Source organism: Excalfactoria chinensis, chromosome 3, assembly GCF_039878825.1.
Source record: "Excalfactoria chinensis isolate bCotChi1 chromosome 3, bCotChi1.hap2, whole genome shotgun sequence".
Classification (NCBI taxonomy): Eukaryota; Metazoa; Chordata; class Aves; order Galliformes; family Phasianidae; genus Excalfactoria; species Excalfactoria chinensis.
In genome coordinates, this window is record NC_092827.1 from 8,801,139 (window position 1) to 8,823,547 (window position 22,409).

General features: G+C 42.0%; 2 protein-coding genes across 3 annotated transcripts in view; both read left to right on the top strand.

The window, feature by feature from the left end:
* MATN3 (matrilin 3) lies at nucleotides 1-11,518 on the top strand. The gene is made up of 8 exons (XM_072333073.1): nucleotides 1-122; nucleotides 1,116-1,685; nucleotides 4,025-4,147; nucleotides 4,234-4,356; nucleotides 5,893-6,015; nucleotides 7,438-7,560; nucleotides 9,920-10,027; nucleotides 11,092-11,518. Exons 1-8 carry the CDS (start codon nucleotides 2-4, stop codon nucleotides 11,145-11,147), a joined length of 1,347 nt encoding a protein of 448 aa, XP_072189174.1. The 5' UTR covers nucleotide 1; the 3' UTR covers nucleotides 11,148-11,518.
* A 1,578-nt stretch (nucleotides 11,519-13,096) lies between these two features.
* WDR35 (WD repeat domain 35) overlaps nucleotides 13,097-22,409 on the top strand; it is a 34,068-nt gene continuing 24,755 nt past the window's right edge. For both annotated transcript variants that reach the window (XM_072333074.1, XM_072333075.1), the window contains exons 1-10: nucleotides 13,097-13,136; nucleotides 13,269-13,357; nucleotides 13,722-13,839; nucleotides 14,699-14,770; nucleotides 16,967-17,059; nucleotides 18,342-18,470; nucleotides 18,682-18,815; nucleotides 19,321-19,486; nucleotides 19,583-19,728; nucleotides 21,151-21,276. In XM_072333074.1, the coding sequence (XP_072189175.1) occupies nucleotides 13,334-13,357; nucleotides 13,722-13,839; nucleotides 14,699-14,770; nucleotides 16,967-17,059; nucleotides 18,342-18,470; nucleotides 18,682-18,815; nucleotides 19,321-19,486; nucleotides 19,583-19,728; nucleotides 21,151-21,276 (1,008 nt within the window). In that variant the 5' untranslated portion in view covers nucleotides 13,097-13,136; nucleotides 13,269-13,333. The remainder of the gene's footprint in view (nucleotides 13,137-13,268; nucleotides 13,358-13,721; nucleotides 13,840-14,698; nucleotides 14,771-16,966; nucleotides 17,060-18,341; nucleotides 18,471-18,681; nucleotides 18,816-19,320; nucleotides 19,487-19,582; nucleotides 19,729-21,150; nucleotides 21,277-22,409) is intronic.

Consider the following 22,409-nt stretch of genomic DNA (forward strand, 5'->3'; position numbering starts at 1 on the left):
CATGCGGCGGGCGCCCGGAACGTTGGGCTGCTGCCTGGCTCTGCTCCTCCTGCTGCTGCCCGCCACGCACGGCGTCCCACGCCGCTTGCGCCGGCAGCCGCTGGGGAGGCACGGAGCGGCAGGTACCGTGCGCTGCTGTCCCGCGCCGCCGCCTGGAGCTGCCCGCTGCCCGCTGCGCCGTGCCCGGCTGCCGCTGCTGGGGGTGCTGCGTACCGCTCGCTGCATGCTTTGCTCGCTGCTGCGCGGGCTCCCGCTGCCCTGGGTTCCTCCGGGGCTTGCTGCATGCCGGCTGCTGGGAGTGACTGCTGGAAAGCTGGGTCCCGAGGACATCTCAGCTGCAGCTGTCTGAGGACAACGTGCACTTAGACACAAGTGTCAACTGCTTGGATCAGCTGAGCTCCAAGGGTCTCTTCCAACTTTACATGATGTGATTCCCCCTTCTTTCCTTCCTCTCCTTTTCCCTTTTCCCCCTATAACCTGATCTCTACCCACTGACTTCCCAGAGCTTCTCTCAGACCCAGAAGGAGTTGGCTGCTGAAAAATGTTGTTCCCTTATCAGAGATGAACGATTCTTTTACCTGCAAACCTCACGTTTGTCCTTTTCCTTTCTAGGTTGAACACTGTATGCCTCTTTCTTTCATATCTTCAGAGACAAGTGCATGTACTAACGTACTGTTCTTTTTTTCTGCTATGGGAGCTCTAAAGCAGCAACAGCAATATTTATTACAGCATCATCTGCCTCTTGATTTCATCTTGTTATGTACTTTGGTTTGGGAATTACACACAAGAAATAATTTCTGACCATTACTCAGCTGCATATCATTGCTACTCTTCTGTATAGGCTGCAACATGTCTATGCAGCTGCTTATATCAGTAATAGATTGACGTTTTGTGGGCTTGGGTGTATTTTTTAACGCTTAGAAGCTTTTAGTTGTATTAAATGAGTATTTAAGAATTTCACACGTTGCTTGCTGTAACCTTAGGCCTCTCCCTTGGTAATGTAGGTGCCCATATTCATTTGGTATGAACACATTGCCATTGCAGCTGTCATTGTGCTGGGAGCTCTGGTCTACCCAGCTCTGATAGATTGAAGGGCTGTCCTTCCCTCCTGACAGACACTGCCTGCAAGAACCGTCCCCTCGACCTCGTCTTCATCATCGACAGCTCCCGCAGCGTCCGACCCGAAGAGTTTGAGAAAGTGAAAATCTTTTTGTCCAAAATGATCGATACTCTGGATGTTGGTGAAAGAACCACCCGCGTGGCAGTCATGAATTACGCCAGCACTGTCAAGGTAGAGTTTCCCCTCCGGACCTACTTTGATAAAGCCTCTATGAAGGAGGCCGTGTCTCACATTCAACCCCTGTCTGCTGGCACCATGACTGGCCTTGCCATCCAAGCTGCCGTGGATGAAGTCTTCACTGAGGAGATGGGTACCCGGCCAGCCAACTTAAATATCCCCAAGGTGGTCATTGTTGTGACAGATGGACGGCCGCAAGACCAGGTTGAAAATGTGGCGGCAAATGCCCGCGCGGCTGGCATTGAGATCTACGCGGTGGGGGTAGGCCGTGCTGACATGCAGTCCCTGAGGATAATGGCCAGCGAGCCTCTGGATGAACACGTCTTTTATGTGGAGACCTACGGTGTGATCGAGAAGCTGACAGCCAAGTTCCGAGAGACGTTCTGTGGTAAGGTGGTCAGGCCAAGAGGGCAGTGTAATTGGGCTCCTTTTGGCTCCTGCTGTGGTTCTGCTCCCTAAGAAAGAAGTTTTTGAGGAGTGTTATGTATCGCATTTACATCTTTCCTTTGCCACTGGTTGGGCAAACAAACCAACCCTTCTATTCAGTGGAGGCCAAGTAATGACCTTTCATTTTGAATAGTGACCTTAGCATGTGAGGAACAGGGCTGATTTCATGGTTCCATGTTCCTCTCCCTCTTGATTTTGACACAGAACTGCTTCAGCAGCACTTGGGGCTGGATGTATATATGGCGTGGGCTAGATACTAGTAATGCTAGGCCAGAGTGGGCTGCTACTGTCATTGACCAAAGCCTGTGGTATATCTGGAGTATTCAGGATTGCCTGTAAATAGCCTTGTCACGTACAAAAGACTTCTTGTTAAATAAAAAGGCATGCATGTAGCAGATTTTTCAAGTAAAATTCAAAGGAAATGCCTTGTAAAATAAGTTTCCAACAAGAAATGGATAAGGTCAAGTGTAAGGAACACTGAATTAAGGTAGCAGCCATTGCTTTGGGGACTGGGCTGACAAGAGTGTGTTACTTCATTACTTCAGAGCCCTATTAAAAATGCACATTGTACCTTCTGAATACATTTGGAGTGAATAGACTTCTTTCTCTAGATAGGACATAAATATGTGGGACCATCTGTAGGCAGGACACTTTGCCCAGTAATTAATATAGGAAATGCTTGAGGTTTGGCTTGACATCGTGCTGTGTTGCTGTTGTGACCACATCTTCTCCCTAACAGCTAGAAGATACAAGTTCCCCCCTGGCTGGGCAGGTACGAGTGCTGTGAAAATAGCATTAATTTTCCACCTATGTTCTAGACAAAGTGAGGCTTTTCATAGCACCAAAGAAAAATTGCTTGTTCTTAAAATTACCTCTTACCGTGCTGAGGCACAGGAGTTACACTTCTGCTAAGCTGGAGGATTTACCAAAGAGAGCTGACTCGTATATACTCTCAGTGTAACTCTGAGTTTCCTGCATGAAGTTAGCTGGGGCTTATGGATGAGACTGGGGTAAAGTGAATAACTTTTCAAAAGGCTCTTATAAGCCAAGTGAATCTAAGACGGTCTTGTAAGACAGTGTGGGTGAACTGGGTCTTTTCCAACTACACGCTGGACAGCCAGAAATTTGGACTCACCAGTGACGATTAGGAGGTTCTTTGCGTTGGCCAAGCCAAACAAGATTGTTTGTGGGGTGAACTGAAAACAAGAAAACTAATGTTCAGGGGTGAAAGAGTTGGCCAGGATCAGGTCCTTGATGCATTGAGAGCATCATTCAGTGTGAGACCATCCCAAAGATGGAAAATCTCCTTGAGTTGGTGTCAAGGTCAGTGGAAACTTGCCTTTCCTGCCACAAAAATCTGACCGTTTGAGCTTCTCAGTTGTGTTTGAAAATATCACCCACAGATTTTGTTCATAAGTCACTGAGATGAATTCACTTATTCCCAAGGTCATAACAGAATGAAAAGGCACTGGCTTAGTTCGAGATGGTGTTTGCCAAGGGAGCAACACAGCACACTTTCAATCAGCCTTATTAGGAGACACCTAAATCTTCCACGTTTAGAAAATGGGAATGTTAACTCACATTAGATGATTCAAACATACTTATTTATTATTTTCTTCCCCCTTTTTCCATCACCTCTTCTTTTTCCTGCTCCTTCTCTTCTCCCCCTTTCCGTCTAATCTACATACAGTCATTTAAAGATCATCTAAGTTGAAGTGAATATCTGGCCTTCCTATACAGGGCAGCATTGTTTGGATGCTTTTTATCCCTGATGTTTTGTTCTCCTAGCACCCCTGAATTACTTTCCTTTTCTTCCTACTCTTGATGCTCTTTTTATTGCACTGTAGTTAATTTTATTGTGCTGTCACATTTCATTTAATATATGTAGCTCATTGAGACATGGGTGTATTTTTTCTGAGTTATCTTCATTGCTTCTAATCAAAACATTGCTTTAGGTGTCAGCTCTCAAAGTAAGAATTCACTCGTAGCCTTCCCCCCTATTGCCAAAACCCATGTTCCAAAATGCTCAAAGCCCCTCTCTCCCAATGGCACTCCTTTTGCAGATCTTTCTGTGGGGAGCTACTTCAGTGTCATTCACAGCCTCTTTCTAAAAGGCCATACAGCGTTGTGAGTGATGCTTGTAACTGCTGTGAAGGTGATGCAGCGCTGAGATTTCTTACTTCTAATGCAGCAAAGAGTACAAGACCAGGCATAAAATGTCAGTGAGTGTTTCTTTCCCTGAGATGAATGAAATGCTTATTCTGAAAATGCCCTCTGTAGCTGTGAATACATGTGCACTTGGGACCCATGACTGTGAGCAGGTCTGCGTGAGTAACGGCGGATCCTACCTCTGCGATTGCTATGAAGGCTTCACTCTGAACCCAGATAAGAGAACTTGTTCAGGTATCACTCCTTTAGTAAAAATACTACTCTTGTCATTTCTGAGATGATTCCAAATAGAAACCTATTTAAAAATGTTCCTTTTGCAGCTGTGGATGCGTGTGCACCTGGGAGGCATGAATGCGATCAGATCTGTGTGAGTAACAACGGATCCTATGTCTGTGAATGCTTTGAAGGCTACACCCTGAACCCAGATAAGAAGACTTGCTCAGGTAGGAATTAAAGGCTGTGTTAGTATATGAAACTCAACGATATACGAGCGTATTTTCTTCATTGCTTCTGGTAGAAAAATTGTTTGTAGATGTGAGCTCTTGAAACCCTTCCCCTTAGTTCCAATATCAATAGAAGTGCACACTTAAAACAACAACAACAAAGAAGTATTTCATCACTTACCTACCACTGTACAGTCTTCATGGTACTTCCTAAACACTGACCCTGGGAGAGGAGGAACCTATACCAGACGTGTCGACCAGCTCTGTGTCTCCACCGCAGAGTGAATGCCACTGGTTGGATATTAGGAAAAAATTTCTCCCGAAGAAGAAGGTTATGCATTGGGACAGGCTGCCCAGGGGTGTGCAGGTCACCATCCCTGAAGGTGTTCAAGAAGTGTGGAGATGTGGGAGTGAGGGCTGTGGTTAGTGGGTATGGTGGGGGTGGGTGGTCGGTTGGACATGGTGATCTTGGTGGTCTATTCCAACCTTTATGATTCTGTATAGGAGTTAAAACCTGTCCATTTTCACGTAGCCCTGTCAAAAACCGGTTTTTTAATTTGATTTTAATTTTTAAGGCTTGCTGTTCATAGGCTATGCAGTGCTACACAGTACAGCAGCCCCAGTCTTATACCCAAAGTGGCTTCTTCCTTTCCTAGTCCTTGACTTGTCACCCTGAAAAGTTAATCTATTAGGAAAACTTTTTTTCCCCAAATATTTTTTCTGGAGTTGTCATAGAATCACAGAATCATAGAATGGCCTGAGTTGGAAGGGACCTCAAGGATCATGAAGCTCCAACTCCCCTGCCACAGGCAGGGCCACCAACCTCCATATCCAATACTAGGCCAGGCTGCCCAGAGCCCCATCCAGCCTGGCCTTGAACACCTCCAGGGATGGGGCATCCACAGCCTCTCTGGGCAGCTGCTCCAGCACCTCACTACTTCAGTAAAGAACTTTCCTGATATCCAACCTAAATCTTCTGTCCTTCAACTTAAAACCATTTCCCCTTGTCCTGCTATTATCTACCCTGTCAAAGAGTTGAAGAGTTGTTCCTTTAGATCCAGAAGTTTTGAGCCTGGTAAGTGCCTCCCTCCCTCAGAGAGCACATAATCACTCTTTCACTTAACAGCAACACGGCAGGTTATTGCTCATCTCAGTATGGTGCTTTAGCTTCATCTGTCATAGGGCAGTCAAAATTGCATGTGAAAATCAAACTGTGTGAGATTGGAGGAAGAAAAGTTTTTTTTTTGGGGGGGGTTGTCTTTTGAGGGTTTTTTTTGGACAAGAATTTCATCTGAATGATAGTTCTATGATTCTATGTGGTGCAGCAATCTTGGAGCTCAGATATCTGCCTCCCGCATTAAATAATTAGGAACTGCATCCGGTTATTTGCAGCATAATAAAATAACATGGTACACAGGGCGCTGGTTGAATCTCATTTTGAATCCTGATTAAGTTGTGTTTGTAAATGTTGAAGTAAGTGCTTGAGTGTCTGGGGGAGGATTAATTGCTTTCTTCTCTAAAACATGGTCATGGCAGCCATGGACATGTGTGCACCTGGAAGGCATGACTGTGCCCAAGTCTGTCGGAGAAACGGTGGGTCCTACAGCTGTGACTGCTTTGAGGGATTCACTCTGAATCCGGATAAGAAGACTTGCTCAGGTAAGACTTGGCCAAGGAAAAGCTATGTTCAGCTAAAAACACGTACTCTTCTAAGTCAGGTTAATGTACATTCTTTTTCTGATAGTGATTCAGGAGTTGCTGTACAACTCCTAAAAGCACAATACGACTGCAGAGAAAGTATTTCCCAGTGCTGGTCTTTTGTGGAGAATAGGAGCATAGATTCTGTTTGTATGTAGGGACATACAGAAATACATAATACATACAGATTAACATGTATTCTGTGTCATTTTCACTCCATTAGTGTTTAAACTTCACTCTTCATTTTTCTTAAATGTCTCAATGATGATTTATTAATGCAAGATCCTTTTTTCCACTTCTGTCATAGTCTCTTTCCTTACTACACTTGCTGTGACAAATGCATGTTTACAATCCCAGGAAATTCCTAGGGAAATCTCTCTGATTAATTCATAGCTTTCACATCTTGAAGCAAACTCCTTAATATTTCTTCCTGCGTAGTTCAGGAACTGATTTTGTAAATACAGCTCCAAAGATTAACTCTCAACTGGTATTATATAGTGGCAATAAACATCCGTGAGGAAATACAAATGTAGAGAGGCATCCATTTTATGAATCCAGTCCTGAATCTCCTTTCATAGCAGTGATTATCCCTGTGCAGACTCAAATTTCAGAGTATTTGTCCAGCGTACTTGCTTTTCTCATTCTTTTCCCTCTTCAATCTCATTTTGCAGCAAGCTGCTTGTGATTTCTCAACTGTCTGAGTCTTCCTGATATAACAAAAATAGCATAGATCCTGGAGGGGCTCTTTTCGTGCTCCCTTGCTTGTTATCTTGCTGTCTCTCCTTCTTTCTTTCTGTCTTCAGTTACTTTTGCCTTGCAGAGCCTCCTTACCGCTGAGATATCCAAATATAGGAACTCCTCGACTTGCTCTTTTGGAGTTGACGTGTTAGATTTGGCAGAAGACGTCTTTCTCACACATCAAGTACCCACTTTGTAACTGGCAGCGGTTGCCACGTCGTTCTGTTTTTGAGCAGCCTTGTATACTCCTCTGATTATGGTCTTTTCACTCCGTAAAACACCGTCTTATCTAATTAGAGCTGAAATAATGCCAAATGCTCTCTTAAAATCCAGCTATTTGTTCCTCAAAATTCCTTTGGATCATTATTTTGTAATTCCGTCACTGCTAGTTCAGTTCCTTTCGCAATCTGTTACAACGAAAGAAGAGTGTTGCTGGAGTTACCAAAGCCATATTGACTTTGTGATGCTGACAGACAAAGACACACTCTGTGTGCCCTGCTGTGGCTAACAGCCTGTTGAGGTGTAATAAAAATGTCCTGGTTTGAATCCAAATGTGGATACGGTGGCAAAAGGGAATTGCTAATGCCAAATACACAGTCTGAAGTAGGGGTATATTTGAATGTTCTTCTCCAATGTCTTTCTTAGCCGTTGACATGTGTGCACCTGGAAGGCACGACTGCCAGCAGGTCTGTGTGAGAGACGATCTGTTCTATACATGCGACTGCTATCAAGGCTACGTCCTGAATCCAGACAAGAAGACTTGCTCAAGTAAGGCCAGATTGCTGTCTCCTGTCCCTCCATGCTCTCCCCACCTAATCAGTGAAGTGCTCTAACAACTCTGTCACTCTGCCCTCTCCTCTTTCAGCATTTGGATATATAAAGTGCTTCATGCCTAGCAGTGCTTGTAACCTGACATTTCATCCTTTATTGCTCTGTAGTCAGCAAACCCTGTTTGCAGAGCCTCTGCAGCACTTGATGTGGAATCATAAGTTGGGTTGATAGGGACCTCAAGTGGAACCTTGTCTGATCTACAGCTGCTCAGATAATTGGACATTGCATGAAGTGGTTGAAGATCGATGTAAGAGCAAAGCATAGAAGAGGTGGATATTGCCAAACGCTATCTGCAAAAACAGTAGTTTTTTGTAGGTCTGAACTTAAAACATAAGTACAGTGTAAGAACACCACCCTAGCATGCTTTGTGTGATCTGTTGGGCATCCCACGAGCAGTAGAATTGCCCAATATTTTGAATATCAAATGCTGGAAGACTCTGAATTTCTTCAGAGCTCTGCAGAGGATTCCAGGATACTCTTGGAGAGTTGCCATACGGAAAAGTAATTTGGTTAAAGCAGACATAATCCAAAGAGGATCTGTATTTGCCACTGGAGAATTTAAATGCAAACACACAAACTTCACTGGCAGTCAATGGGAAACCAACCATGCTGGTGTGATATTTTGAACTGGCCTTCCTCCAGCTGAATTCTGAACAGCTCTTCTTTGTACATTGGCCATAAGGAGGGTCCAGAAAAGGGAACTGAACAAATACGTGTTCAGTGGAATCAAGGAGACACCAGTTTCAACACTGGCTCCGAGACAAATGATTTTCTGCACTGCTGGAAATGAATCTATTTACAGATTTCCTTTTCAGCGAAACACCGAAAGAACAAACTTCTGAAATTCAGTATTTTGGTCTTTTTTTGTAATTCAAGCAGCCATCAGTTTCCTTGCAGAATGGAAAGCTCAGTGGCATGGTAAACAGTGACACCGTTCTATTGCTAAAATGCTCTCATAATTTGTTTAGCGTTGATGAGCTTTGCACTTATACAGCCGGGGGGAAAAAAAGAATCATACGAATAATCTGCTGTCAGTGCCTCTGCAAGCTGTGGTGGTTTGACGTGGCAGGTGGCTGAGCTCTCGTACTGTTGTTCACTCACTTTCCCCCCATCCCTTCCTGCTGGAATTGGGGAGAGAACTGAAAAGAATAAAGTAGAACTTTGTTCTAGATGTTAACGTGTTATAAATGTTATAAAATAATGTCCATCCCTTACTGATAGCTCAGGCTGGCATTGATGATGTCACTGAGAGAAGCCTGAGGGGCTTCAGGGAACTGGGGTGGTTAGTGGATGGTGTAGGAGAACAGGTGGTGTTTTCCTTTATCCCTTTGGTGGCAAGGAGGGATAATGAGAGGTCCAGGAAAAGCCATCTGATAAATAAATGGCTGAGAGACTGGTTTGAAGCAGGAAGAGGGTGATAGTGAGCCTGCCCACAACAAGGTGCAGGATGGCATAGCTAAGTGAAGGGACAAGGTGCTAGCAGGAGCCTTCAACCTGGTGCATCTTATGATGATGAAGGCAACAGGGAGACTACAGGTAAATGCTTGAAAGGTTATTAAGGAGTTATCCACCAAGAAGGCGACAAGTCCAGCTGCTCAACTGAACTGCCTCTACACCAATGCATGCAGCTTGGAGGAGTTTGAAGTTACTGTACCACTGGAAAAACACAATGTAGTTGCCATTACTGAAACCTGGTGGGATGATTCCCACAATTGGAATGTGGCTATCAATGGCTACAAGCTATTGGCAGGCGAGGAAGGAAGGGAGGAGGCATTACCTTCTACATCAAGGAAAGAATACAGTGTGAAGAGCTGTTCCTGAAGAATGGCCGTGAGCAAAGTGTCATAGACACCCCAAATGGCATCGTGTTCCAGGTTTGACAGGTAGCACTTCCCAGTGTGCCCTAACTTCTGGGGTAGGGGATATTCTGGATGAGAGGGAGAACCGGTCTAATGACTACAGCTGATGGGAGGAGGCTGGTTGGTCCTTAACCCCATGGTAGGGCCTCTATGCTTTACTCAATAATGGTCTGATTTACAGAGCTCAAGAGGATATGGGTAGGCAGGCCAGCTCCCAGCTCTGCCTCCTTCTCAGTCAGAGCTGAGCTCCCTCTTGCTTTTCCTGCTCCTTGAGGTAGGACATGTGTGCCTCCAGCTACAAGACTGCCTCCATCTATGTCACCTCTCCTTCCCACCTGCCCTGTGCTGCAGTCTCACAGTCTGGTTTCAACTCCCTCTGCCTTTTCCTGGCTTTTAAATATTTCCAACAGTTTTCTAAACACCGTTTTCTCCCTTAGGAGCCACCACAAGCAGTCTTGTAACAAATGAAGAGGCCTGTAAGTGTGAAGCCATAGCTGCACTGCAGGATTCAGTCACCTCACGCCTCGAAGCTCTGTCCACAAAACATATCCTTTTTCTTATGTGTTCTTCTCTTTCCTGCTATTTTAAAGGTAGCTGATTTGGTGGAAGCCAGGGGGGTACCCACCTCATAAAGGAAAGCATTGCTTGACTGTACAAGTGTTAGGGAGTGAAATCGTGGGTGCTGCAAATACTGTTATGTTTTCACATTTCCCTGAAGGGTTTTCCTAAAAAGGTACAGATAAAATGAGCACTCCCAGGTCACCTGGACTATATTCACTATGTGGGACATCAAATGTTGCTCTGTTTGTAATTCTTTAAGGTGATGTTGACGGCACATGCTCACATTACAGCACTCCTATTAGTAGCTTGTGTATGTCCCAACATTTCTGAGGGCCCTTCAGAGCCAGCAAGTGGTGAATTCTGTGGTGTGGTAGCAAACTCGAATGCTGGAATAAATGCCCTCAGATGGAACGACAAGAGCTACTGACGGGAAGTTGGACAAGCTGTGATTCAGCAGAAGGCACAGTCTTTAAAAGGGAGAGTGGTTGATGGCAGTGACAGTTTACCAAGGGTTGTGGTAGGTCTGCAGCACTGGAAACTTCTGAGACCGCATGCTTGTTTTTCTGTGAAAGGAGCTCTTGTTCAAGTAGGAGTGAACGCAGGGGAGGACTGGGCCTGTGGTTGTCATTCTGATAACTAGGGATTCAGAATCAACAAAGAGGGGGATGCTTTGGATTAATCAAAGCAGGATACTAATGAGTTTTCTGTATTAATGTTTGTACTGATTAATGAAGTCCACTACCATGGACACAAGAGTTTCCCAGCTCTTGAATAAATTCAGAGTTATTTTTATAGCTTTAAGGGTAAATCCCTCTTCTCTTAGGGTCCCTTGAATTGAATACATCTGCTTTGGAAAGAAATCTGATTTTTCCTTGGATTAAAATATGAGGGCTGCTCCAAAAGTAACACCTCCCATTTTATGATGTCAGCCCACGACATCAGAGGTAGATATTGGCAGTTTTTCTGTGTGAAATGCAGTAACTGAGAAATATTATAAATAAACCAAACCTGGTAGCGACTTATTATATCACCCTTAACACCTGACCACTAGATGAAGTGTCTCAGAAGCTGCAAGCCTATCAAGACAGACAGCAGGTTGTCTGAGCCAGCATCCTACCCACCTTCAAGATGATCTTTCATAAGCAGTTCTTTTTATTGTGTTCAGCAAGCTTTATTTTGTTGCGCAGCTTACAGAAGAGCAGTTGGTTGTTATTACTGGCAAGTGTCAACAAGGCTTCAGGAAGACAACGGTCTTGAAAGTACAGTGACCCTGAGGGTCTTCATGTACATTCATTTTGTAACCATAAAGCCACCTATTCCTGCTTTGATCTGTACTGTAAGGAGTACAGCAGGTATTTCTGTTCTGCAGTAACTGCATTTTTTATTGTCTTATTTAAAAGAAATACAAGGAAAAAAAAAAAGAATGGGTACAGTATTCACTCATATAAAGCTGTGAAATGGCAAGGCAGAGTGTAAGTGTGCCTATGGAATCTGTCCATTAAAAGGGAAAGTAATCTAGGGTCTTGTAACTTATTTTGATAAAATAAAGTATGATCAAGCACACTGATGTTGGAAGTGTTTGTTTTTTTTAACACCACTTAAAGTATGTGTGTTACAGAATAGTTTAACAAGACGAGGAAACAAAAGCTCAACGATTAAAGAGGCATAAATGGCAGAAATCTGCATCATTAAACACTGCTCCTGAGTCACACAGCTGGGAAATGAACAGTTTGACTTTGAAACCTCTGACTCCTTGCTAATGTCTGTAGAAGACTTAACGGTCATTTCAAGGTTCTGCACTTGGGTAAAATATCTGCTCCACTTTAAGGTTTTTACCTTGTAAGAGTTATGCAAGCAATCAACCTCTGCTGTTGTCATTCCACAAGCTCTCCCGGGCCTACTGGTCTCAGTTGGGCCTGCACAACAAAACATGTTCCGTCAAAGAAAATCCACTTATTCTGCACACTTGCGTGTGCAATCATGCAAACGGTTCTAAAACGATATTTAATTACACAAAGTATTAAACTGGTAGTTGGTGTGCCAAGGACGTGCTGTAACAACACCGGTGCTCATGTCACACCCTGTGCTTAGTAGATACAAACTATTTCAAGGAAAGTCAGAGGACTGGAGTTCACTTAGCGTGTGTGATTTTTGAGTGAATGCTGTTGGATAGAGGTTCACCTTGTTAATGGTAATGTAGGTAAAACAGAAGGGTGAAAAGCTGAAGATCGTTCGGTGGGATGAAAACACGGTGTGCTTCATCCTAATCTCTCACGTACTTGTGTTCTGAAATAGTACAACAGAATGAAAGGCTGTATATATGAGAGAGCCTTCAGGGATGTCTGTCCAATAATGTTAAGTTGGAATGAAATTCGAAATAGCAGAGATGAACAGGGGACAAAACTTCAGCAAGAACTGAAAATGAGTCCGCAAACTGGTTGTGAATCTCATGCAAGACTTGTCAGCTTTGTGTCAGCTGGGAGCGTATTACAGTAATCCTACTTACACCAGGGCTGGCTGTCAAATGAGATGCATGATTTTATATGGTAGTGGAAAATTGTCCCGGGGGCCAGATCTGCCTCACAAGCTGTCAGCTGGACCAGCTTTGTTCCATGTGCATTCATAATGCTATTCCACCTTGCAGATGATAGTATCTAACATTTAATTCCTCTGAGCGTTTGTCTCATCTCACTTTGTAAGCACTGGATAAAAATCCAAGGTGATATGAGCAAATGTTTTTTTGTAAAGGAAACAAGACGTAAGAGCGTGTCCTATTGAGTGAATTCCTAAACCTTCATTTTAAATACAGATATTCTTGTTTTATGGATGAGTAGTTATATCATTTTAACTACTGAGGCCGCATAACTTCAGTGCAGGGAACTGCTATGAAAAATAACCCAGCACCCATCTCTGTCTGAAGGGCTCCCTTACACCTTTAACACACCGAGCCCAGATACCGACTCAGCGCCATCACTACGGCCGCAGCGGGACGGTGCGCTGCTGTCCCGGACGTAGAAGGTAAGCGCCAAGAGAGCGCTTCCGGCGGCGGTTGCCAAGGCAACCAAAGAGGTTTCCACAGGCCTGTGGCGGTGTGTCGCTGTTCGGAGCGGGCCGAGCCGCTGTTCGGAGCGGGCCGAGCCGCTGTTCGGAGCGGGCCGAGCCGCTGTTCGGAGCGGGCCGAGCCGCTGTTCGGAGCGGGCCGAGCCGCTGTTCGGAGCGGGCCGAGCCGCTGTTCGGAGCGGGCCGAGCCGCTGTTCGGAGCGGGCCGAGCCGTGCCTGCTGCTCCCGGGATGTTCATCTACTTGTGCAAGAAGGTGCTGCCGGCCTACGGAGGGGGCGGCGGGCGGCTCACGGGGCTCCCAGAGAGCGGCGACGCGGGGGGCCCTGAGGGGGTTCGGGTTCGGTTCGGGTTCGGTTCGGGTTCGGCTCGGCTGTCCTCTCAGCAGCTGTGCATGAATTCTTTACTGTGAGAGCGGTGAGGCACTGAAACGGGTTGCCCAGCGAGTCTGTGAATGCCCCCTACTTGTAAGCATTCTAAGTCAGCCTGGATGAGGCTGTGAGCAACCAGGTCTAGAAGGAGGTGTCCCTGTAGGTATTTTGAGGCCTTCTTAGAATATTCTAACGTTAAATAAAAGGTTCTTTGCTACCGCGTACAAATAAAACACGTTTTGTTTTCAGATTGCAATCCCCGGTAACGTCCGATTAAGATGTATTTCCTGGAACAAGGATGAAGGCTTCATAGCCTGCGGTGGAGAGGATGGATTGCTGAAAGTTTTAAAGTTAGAAACACAGACAGGTAATTCACAGTTAAATATATATATATATATCTTTTAAATATATATATGTATATATATATCTTTTTTAAAAGAATAGAATGCACTGCAGTTCAAAATTCAGAAAGCACAGCCCTCTACAGAAGTTACTTGACAACACTGCATATGTTTTAAATCTATTGCAGATGGTTATATATTCGCATTAGAAGCACTGCCATTTTCCACTGTTTTTCTTTGGATTGCCTTACGTGGCACGCTTGTCATTTATTGAGCTTTACACGCACTGAACTTCCAGCGCATCTTCTTTCTGAGCATAAGTTTCATTTTTGTTATTTTAATATAGACATTTTTATACATAGATGTGGCTCTGGGCAGCCTGGTCTGGTGGTTGGTGACCCTGCACATAGCAGTGGGGTTGAAACTACATGATCATTGTGGTCCTTTTCAACCCAGGCCATTCTATGATTTAATAATTTGTTTGTTTTGAAATGAATTTCATTATTTCTTCCCTATTTTTAAACGTTTTCTACAATCTGCATTATTCTAGCAAGAAAGTTGTGTATTTCTTTGAAGTGAGTTAAACGTGTTCAGAGAAAAAGTGAATTCTGATGGATTCTTCGATTCTTATATACTTCTTTATGGTTTTCTTTTCATAGGTTTTTCTTTTTATTTTGTTTGGTTTCCCTGAAAGTTCCTCAAGCATAATGACCAGTCTGGATTTGGATGACAAACACGTTGAACTGTGGGCTGGAAAAATCCATCCTACAGATACGCCTTTATAATTTCATTTATATAAATGCTCATTAGAACTGAAGTACTGTTACAGACAGTAATAACTTTACTTTGCTAGGTTTATTTTATGGGTTTTTTTGTTATTTTTAGATGAAGCAAAAATAAAGGGACTGGCAGCTCCTAGCAATCTTTCTATGAATCAGAATCTTGAAGGTCATAGCGGTAAGTCTTCTTGGGTGTTTTATGTTTGTTTGTTTTTCTTTAATTACTGTAGAGCAAATGTGGGCAATGACAGAGTCTTTCTTTGACAAATAGACTCTGTAGGAAAAGATATCAAAAAGGAATTAACTCACCCCTCCCGATAACAGTTTGGAGAAAGGGACGAGCTGAGGAATGTGACCCTTCCCCATTCATACAGTTGTGCTGCAGGGGGAAGGGGGAACCCATGCAGATTCAGATTGCAAGGAAGTAGGGTGGCTCCAGACCCCCCTTCCCCTCCCCACTGCCACTCCAGGCACTCATGTACTCACATAGCTCACCCATTGGTTCAGGCTGTGATCCTGGGGTTCCACTATAATTATGATAAAAAATACAAGATTTGGGAAAATGTTTGGAGTATTTTTTCTCAAAGCTTTAATTACAAAGTCCTAAATAAAGATAACAGTATTATAATCAGACATGTAACAGCTTGGCTATCTACTTTCTGTTAAGGTACCTGATGAAATACCTAGAGTTAATCTTTCACGATCTGTTGTTGAATTACTGGGTTAAGAATCAAACTGATCTGTCAGCCCTGTTCTTCTGGCTGGTATGCTACACATGATGCAGAATGCATGCTGCACTAACCAAGCCTGACTCTAATGCTTAAAGTTTGTTCGTGAGTTCTTCATAGTTAGGCCTGTGAACTTTCACCTTACAGCCTAATTTTTTATTGCTTCAGTTTTGACTTTTTCTTAATTCCTTGGAAATTAATTATTCATTATTCAGGGAAAGGTGTTTTGATTTATATTGAAGTGGAAGATGCTACGTGTTGTGGTAGCTTAATGCTTTCTAAAGGAGTCACAGTTAGTTTAGTAAATCTCATCACTCTCTTAAATATTTGTCTTCATTTCCTGTTTGTTGACAAATCATAGGATGTATGTTGGCTACAGCTGATGGAGTTCAGAGAGGTTAGAGAACAGGTTACGGAAGGATAAAGTGCTTGAAAGTAGAAACTGAATGCAGGGAAATGAGGGAGGAATTGGAGTCTTACATGATCAATAGCCATTATCTATGGACAGTGAGATAAGAAGGGGATGCTGAAATCCTTAGATGGAGAAATGATCTCTTTATGAAGCTTTGTCTTTGAAACTTGATAGCAGTTTATCTTAGGGGCCTAATTAAGTAAGTTAGAAAAGTTAATTTTGAAGAATTTATGTATGCTGTTTAAATTGATGTCTTTGATTCTGAAATAGGTTACATTTACACTTCACTCAGTATATCTTTGATTGTCAGTAAAGCTTATGACTGAAATAAAGAGAAATAGAAAGGATAAAGAGGAAATGGATAACCACCGATGAAGAACTGAATTAGTGTGATGCTTGAAGTGATCAAATTCATATCCAGTATTAGACTGATATGAACTAATATTAGAAACTGTTTGAAGATTATAGGATACGGGGGAATGGTCTTAAACTGAGACAGGGGAGATTTAGGTTAGATCTTAGGAGGAATTTTTCCACACAGAGGGTGGTGACTCATGGGAACAGGTTGCCCAGGCAGGCTGTGGATGCACCATCCCTGGAGGCATTCAAGGCCAGGCTGGATGTGGATGTGGCTCTGGGAAGCCTGGCCTGGTGGTTGGCGACCCTGCACAGAGCAGGGGGTTGAAACCAGGTGATCATTGTGGTCCTTTTCAACTGAGGTCATTCTAAGATTCTGTGTGTCAAATTAAACATTTGCAAGGAGGTTCCTCTGTGAGACCCGAAGGTCTGAAGTAGTGTGGAAAATGTGCTTTTTGGTAAGCAGGAGGGATGTTTGCTTTTAAACCTACAGCACTACTGAGGATCAAACTATTTCTATGAAGAGGAAAAAGAAAAGAGCACCAAAAAGCCTACTTATGACAGTAAAGTTTTGTCAAGTTCCCAGATATCCCTGAGACAGTCAGAAAGTACCGAAGTATGATTTGGGTTTTGCATACTGAAACAATATTTTGGCTAGAATTTGGAGAAGGAGTTGCTGAGGTTGGCGATTAAAGGAGCAAAGGGAGGCACTTAGCAGAATTTTGGAAGAGGAAAGGAATGGTACAGAAGAATGTCTAAAATGAAATCAGTGTCAGCAGTAGAAATTTCTGTGAACTCCAGGGAAATCAATTTATATGTCATGCTTTCCATTAACTTCTTTAAATGACATAAACACAAGAAGTCTGTAATTTTCTAGGTTCTGTGCAGGTGGTGACCTGGAATGAACAGTACCACAAATTAACAACCAGCGATCAAAACGGGCTCATCATTGTGTGGATCATATATAAAGGTACTCCGCAGACAACTTCGCGATTGGATAATAATCCATATGGTGGGGAATCTTTTCTAGCGATTTTAATAATTCTTTTTCAGACTTCTGAAAAAGTCAAAATAGGTTTAAAACATTTTTCAAGTTTTTATTGTAATTGTCTGAATTTTTATAGCGCTGCTTATAAAAAGGTGTTTGTCCTGCAGAGTTGTTTAAGGAAAAGATACCAACTTTTAGCCATTTGCTTGGTAAAGCTCTCCAAATGTCTTATTTTAAATGTCTTTTACTTTATTTCCTTGGAGAAGAATAGCATTCTGTACAATAAATAAAAGCACACGAGTAATCTCCTTTAGTTTAATGGCTGTTTAGGAGGGTGGATAGTGATAGGATGAGGGGGAACGGTCTTAACAGTCTTAACGACAGGGAAGGTTTAGGTTAAATATTAGGAGAAAGTTTTTCACCCAGAGGGTGGTGATGCACTGGAACAGGTTGCCCAAGGAGGTTGTGGATGCCCCATCCTTGGAGGCATTCAAGGCCAGGCTGGATGTGGCTCTGGGCAGCCTGGTCTGGTGGTTGGTGACCCTGCACATAGCAGGGGGGGTTGACACTAGATGATCACTGTGGTTCTTTTCAACCCAGGCCATTCTGTGATTCTAGTTTGGGAGAAGAATCTCTAAATTAATTAGTACTTAATTTTATCAGTGACAGTTGTTTCTTTGATTTTCTTGTTTCTTCTGTTTATTTCCCTCTATATTTTGGAGTCTTGAAGTTATCTAAGCGTAGATTCCTTCCTATTGGGCCCCTCTCAAACTTTGGCATCCCTCTCTTATTTCTTATTTGTATCTTTTTGGGAATAAGAAAACCACACCAAAACACTGGGTTTCACATAGTGCTGTAGTCGTTCTGAAGTTTCACTAAAAGATTGGAACAAGGTTCTCTTTAATTTATTTCCAAAACAGAATATTTCTACATCTCTTTATTGCTTTTCAGAGTCACATTAACTTGTATCTCATTTTTGATTAAAAGCAGGCACTTCAAATATTTTTCCATTTCATTGAATCTCTACGTTGATTCATTGGTAATTTTAATAAACTTCTTCTGTTTCTGTATTATGTTGTATTTGTTTTTAGCATCTTCTTGAAATTATATTGTTAAGAAATGTCATTAGCATCTCATTGGTATCCTATTTGAATATCCTTTAATTGAAGGTAGTTTTATTCTTTAAATTTGGTGATTAGTCTTGAATTGACGAGAGGATTATTAGATCAGAAGTGTAACTCAATTTTTGATTCATTACTAATAGGTTCTTGGTTTGAAGAGATGATAAACAACAGAAATAAATCTGTTGTTCGAAGCATGAGCTGGAATGCTGATGGGCAGAAGATTTGTATTGTGTATGAAGATGGAGCTGTGATTGTTGGATCTGTGGATGGTAAAAGCTTTGCTAATTGTTGTCTTGTTAGATTGCTTTCATTTTCCAGAAGTATGTGCATAGTAACTCTTTCTCTATATAATTACAATTAATAGTTTAACTTTAAAAGTTGTTGCTTAAATTCTTTAGCAGCTTTGGTTTTTGTATGGGATTGCATCCTTTCTTTAGTTCTGTGGTATGGTTATGAAGTACAATCAGTGCTCTGTTACAGGCAACCGCATCTGGGGTAAAGACTTGAAAGGTACACACCTGTGCCATGTGGCCTGGTCCTCTGATAGCAAAGTCTTGCTCTTTGGAATGGCAAATGGAGAAGTCCACATTTATGACAGTAATGGAAACTTCATTGTAAGTTCATATTTGTTGTCATAAAAGTATTAAATGTAATGCACATAAACATTTATTTCCTCTTTAGGTTATTTTATACTCATTTAGTTGGAGGAGTTCAGTTAGGGACAATGTTCTTTGTAACATTTTAATGCAGGATTTATGCAGTTTCAATTTTGTAATGAAAATAATAACAAAAAGTTTTATTTTTTTGCAAAGTTCTATTGTGGTAGTGAGTGGCTTTTGTGTGTATGTGTTTATTTTCTAGGATACTTTTCAAAGAGTAAAAATGCCAGAACCGAAATACTTCTTTGTAATTAAAAGATGCGTTCTCATATGTCTGATCCAACATTGAATAAAGAGTTCTTTCAAACTCTTAAATTTTTATGCCAGTTTTTTCCTTGGCTCAGGAGAACAGTCTTGCGTACATATATCCGGTCTCTTGCAAGCTCTCTGTGTAGATATAAATTGTTCCTCTACACAGAGAGTTATACATGACTTTCCGTACTTAACCATTCTTGCCTAGGTGAAAATGAAGCTGAGTTGTTTGGTGAACTTAACGGGAACTTTCCGCATTGCTGGAATACATTGGTACCATGGTACAGAAGGCTACGTTGAACCAGATTGTCCTTGTCTTGCTGTCTGTTATGAAAATGGAAGATGCCAGATCATGAGAGATGAGAATGACCACAGTAAGTACAGAACGTGGGATGCTAAGTACTGAGCTCTTATTGACCTAAAATGTCTACTAATCTTTAGATTTTCAATATGTGTTTTTCAAAACCTAGATCCTGTTTTGATTGACACTGGTATGAATATAGTGTGTATTCAGTGGAACCACTGTGGAAGCGTATTGGCACTGGCAGGCTCCCTAAAAGGAACATCTCCAGATAAAGATGTAAATGTTGTGCAGTTCTACACTCCATTTGGTGAGGTAAAATATTTAATACACTAATGCAACCTCCATTTGCTTTATTTTAGTGTATTTTTTTCTGTGTGGGTTTCTCAAGTCTTCACCCGACCTTAAATACCTCCAGAGATGGGGCATCCCCAGTTTCTCTGTGCAGCTGTGCCAGGGCCTCACACTTTCTGAGTAAAGAATTTCCTCCTAGAGTCAGTGAGCAATTTTGAATGCTTAGGCAGCAGCTAGGATGTTAACCTAGTATGTATGTATCAAATCTGGACTTACTTGTCTTTCTCCACTGTGTAAGACCTAGGGGTCTCCAGACCTCTAGAAACAGGTGTTTGTATCTAGAGTTTAAAGTCAACAGTCAGCCTGGGTATTAGGTTGGTTTTGTGCTGGTTGTGATAGTCAAGTTGTGGGTTAACCTTTTGGAAGATGGTGTCTGCTGTGAATAGTGTGTAACCAGTCCTGGATTTACAGCTGGCTACAGTAACTGATCAAACCCATGAACTAGGCACTATATTATGTAAGCTTATTGACAGTGGTTTCTTTAGGCGTGAAGTCATACTTTCAGAAGGAAGGCTAGATGAAAGCACAAGTATCAGTGCTCTGCTCCCTAAAGAGGTGTATTTTATGTAAGCCAAGTGTTACATTAAAGAGTAGAGGTGTCCTTTATTACATCCATATCTATACTTTGCAACCAGAAAGTTTCCCACAAACAAACGGTCTGTGGGACAATGGCTGTGTTTTCAGAAACGTTAATTTTTATTTAATTTATTCTTCAATCAAGGTGCCATAAAATGATATTCATAAAAAGGGAAGTTTGTGAGCTCTTAAATTATAGATTCACATCTAAGGGCTTTTCTTAGACTTTTTGGAAGGGGAAGGAGGTATAGAGACAAAGAAAACATCCATTGCCTCACTGCAGATCGTGTACCAATGCAGCTGATTCAGTTTACACCCTTGACATAGTTTAAATGAATAAAAATATCTCCCCGACCTATTGGCTGTAGTTAAAGGTCAGCTGGCTAATATAATTTATACACTTACTGCCAGTAACAGTGAAATCTGAGTCATGTCAGTTATCAATGCTGTTGAATAGTAATTGAAATAGTAAAGGTGGTTCAGATTACCATACGTAAGGAAAAATAGTCTGTCATTCTCTATTGTTTAATTTTTTCCAGGTTTTAAAATGTAGTCTGTAAATTAAACATTTCTCTTTCTGAAGAGAGCAAAAGAAAATAGAAAAAAATGATGCATGATTTATTATAGTGCATAACAAATTGTCAAACCTTGCTAGCATGTGTATGTCAATTGGGGAATTATTATAGGGTACTCTAGAGAAGGTGTATCCGCTTGTATTTCATCAACCAGCAGCACTGTTGTTTATGTACTTCAGGGCAGTCTTCCTATGATATTCAGTATATTTTTCTTCTCTTGTTTTTAAACAAGCACTTGCGCACGCTGAAAGTTCCTGGCAAGCAGATATCAGCCTTGTCTTGGGAGGGAGGTGGACTGAAAATTGCACTAGCTGTTGATTCTTACATATATTTTGCAAACATTCGGCCAGATTACAAGGTAAGTGGTTATGTGGCACTTAATTTGACTAGCAGATTTAGTTGAAAGCCGAAGAAGATGATGCTTAAATACAGGATAAAAGGATAGTGAGGTGATAAATGGATTTCTGAGCTCATTGGAGAGGATGCAGAATTGATTCATAGAAAATGAAAAATACAGTAGTTTTTTTTTTATACTGACAGATTTTCTTTTCATTGGGCAGGAAATAGTTTTTTCCATCCTGTAAACACTGTAAAGGAGAGACCCAAATTATGGTATTACAGACTCTTTTTTATATGCTTATTTGTTTTTTTAACTATGTGATTAGTTTCTATGGGCACATTTACACAGCTTCACAAACAGAAGCAATAGTAGAGCACTGGAACATCACGTAGTGCGTTCACCAGTTGTGATCTCATTGCTGAGCTCTCTCTTGAATTGCTTTGTGGCTTTCCAAAGGCAAAGCTTGGATACAGACCTAGTTAATGATAAGGAGAGCATTCTATAATCAATACATTTTATTCCCACCGCAAAACAGTCTTCCAACACTAAAACTGTGAGGAGACCAGGGTGTGAAGAACAGAAATCTCACGGTTGTGCCATGGGTTCACTTTCACTCTTTCCTTCTGGAGTTGTTCCATGCTATTAGCTTGGTTGGGTCAGTGTTTATTGAAGCATACTAGAAATACTTCCTCTGTACCAGGTCAGTGCTGTTGTCATCCAGAAGTGGTTCTCTATATCTTGTTTGCTTATCAGCCTCACCTCCCTTTCAGAGGTGTTTTCAGTTTCTGGTTCGGAAAGGCTTTCTATTAACTTCTACATTTTTGTTGAATGCAATTTAAAAAAATCTTCATAATTTTTATAGTGTTTGAATGTTCTATTTCTCTTTTTGCCTTTTTTCCTCCTTGTTCTATATCAATGCTTCTTCTGGGGGGATGAGAGGGCTTTTCTCATGCTACTAATACAGAAGAAGGGGGATAGAAGTTACTTCAGTGCTGTAATATAATTGCTTATTTGGACTGCTGCCGGAAGTGCACTGTTTAAGGTGTTTATTATCTTCCATTGGGAAACAGATGTTGTGTTTCCAAATCACTTGTCAAGGAAAGCATTGTCATGGTAAAAGCCATCATCACAGTAAGTATTTCTGCTCTCTC

Bases quoted from the DNA above. Each gene is read 5' to 3' on its own strand.
- MATN3 (XM_072333073.1), top strand. From the start codon at position 2: ATGCGGCGGGCGCCCGGAACGTTGGGCTGCTGCCTGGCTCTGCTCCTC. The intron at 4,148-4,233 runs GTATCACTCCTT...TTCCTTTTGCAG, and splicing joins AGATAAGAGAACTTGTTCAG to CTGTGGATGCGTGTGCACCT. The intron at 6,016-7,437 runs GTAAGACTTGGC...TGTCTTTCTTAG, and splicing joins GGATAAGAAGACTTGCTCAG to CCGTTGACATGTGTGCACCT.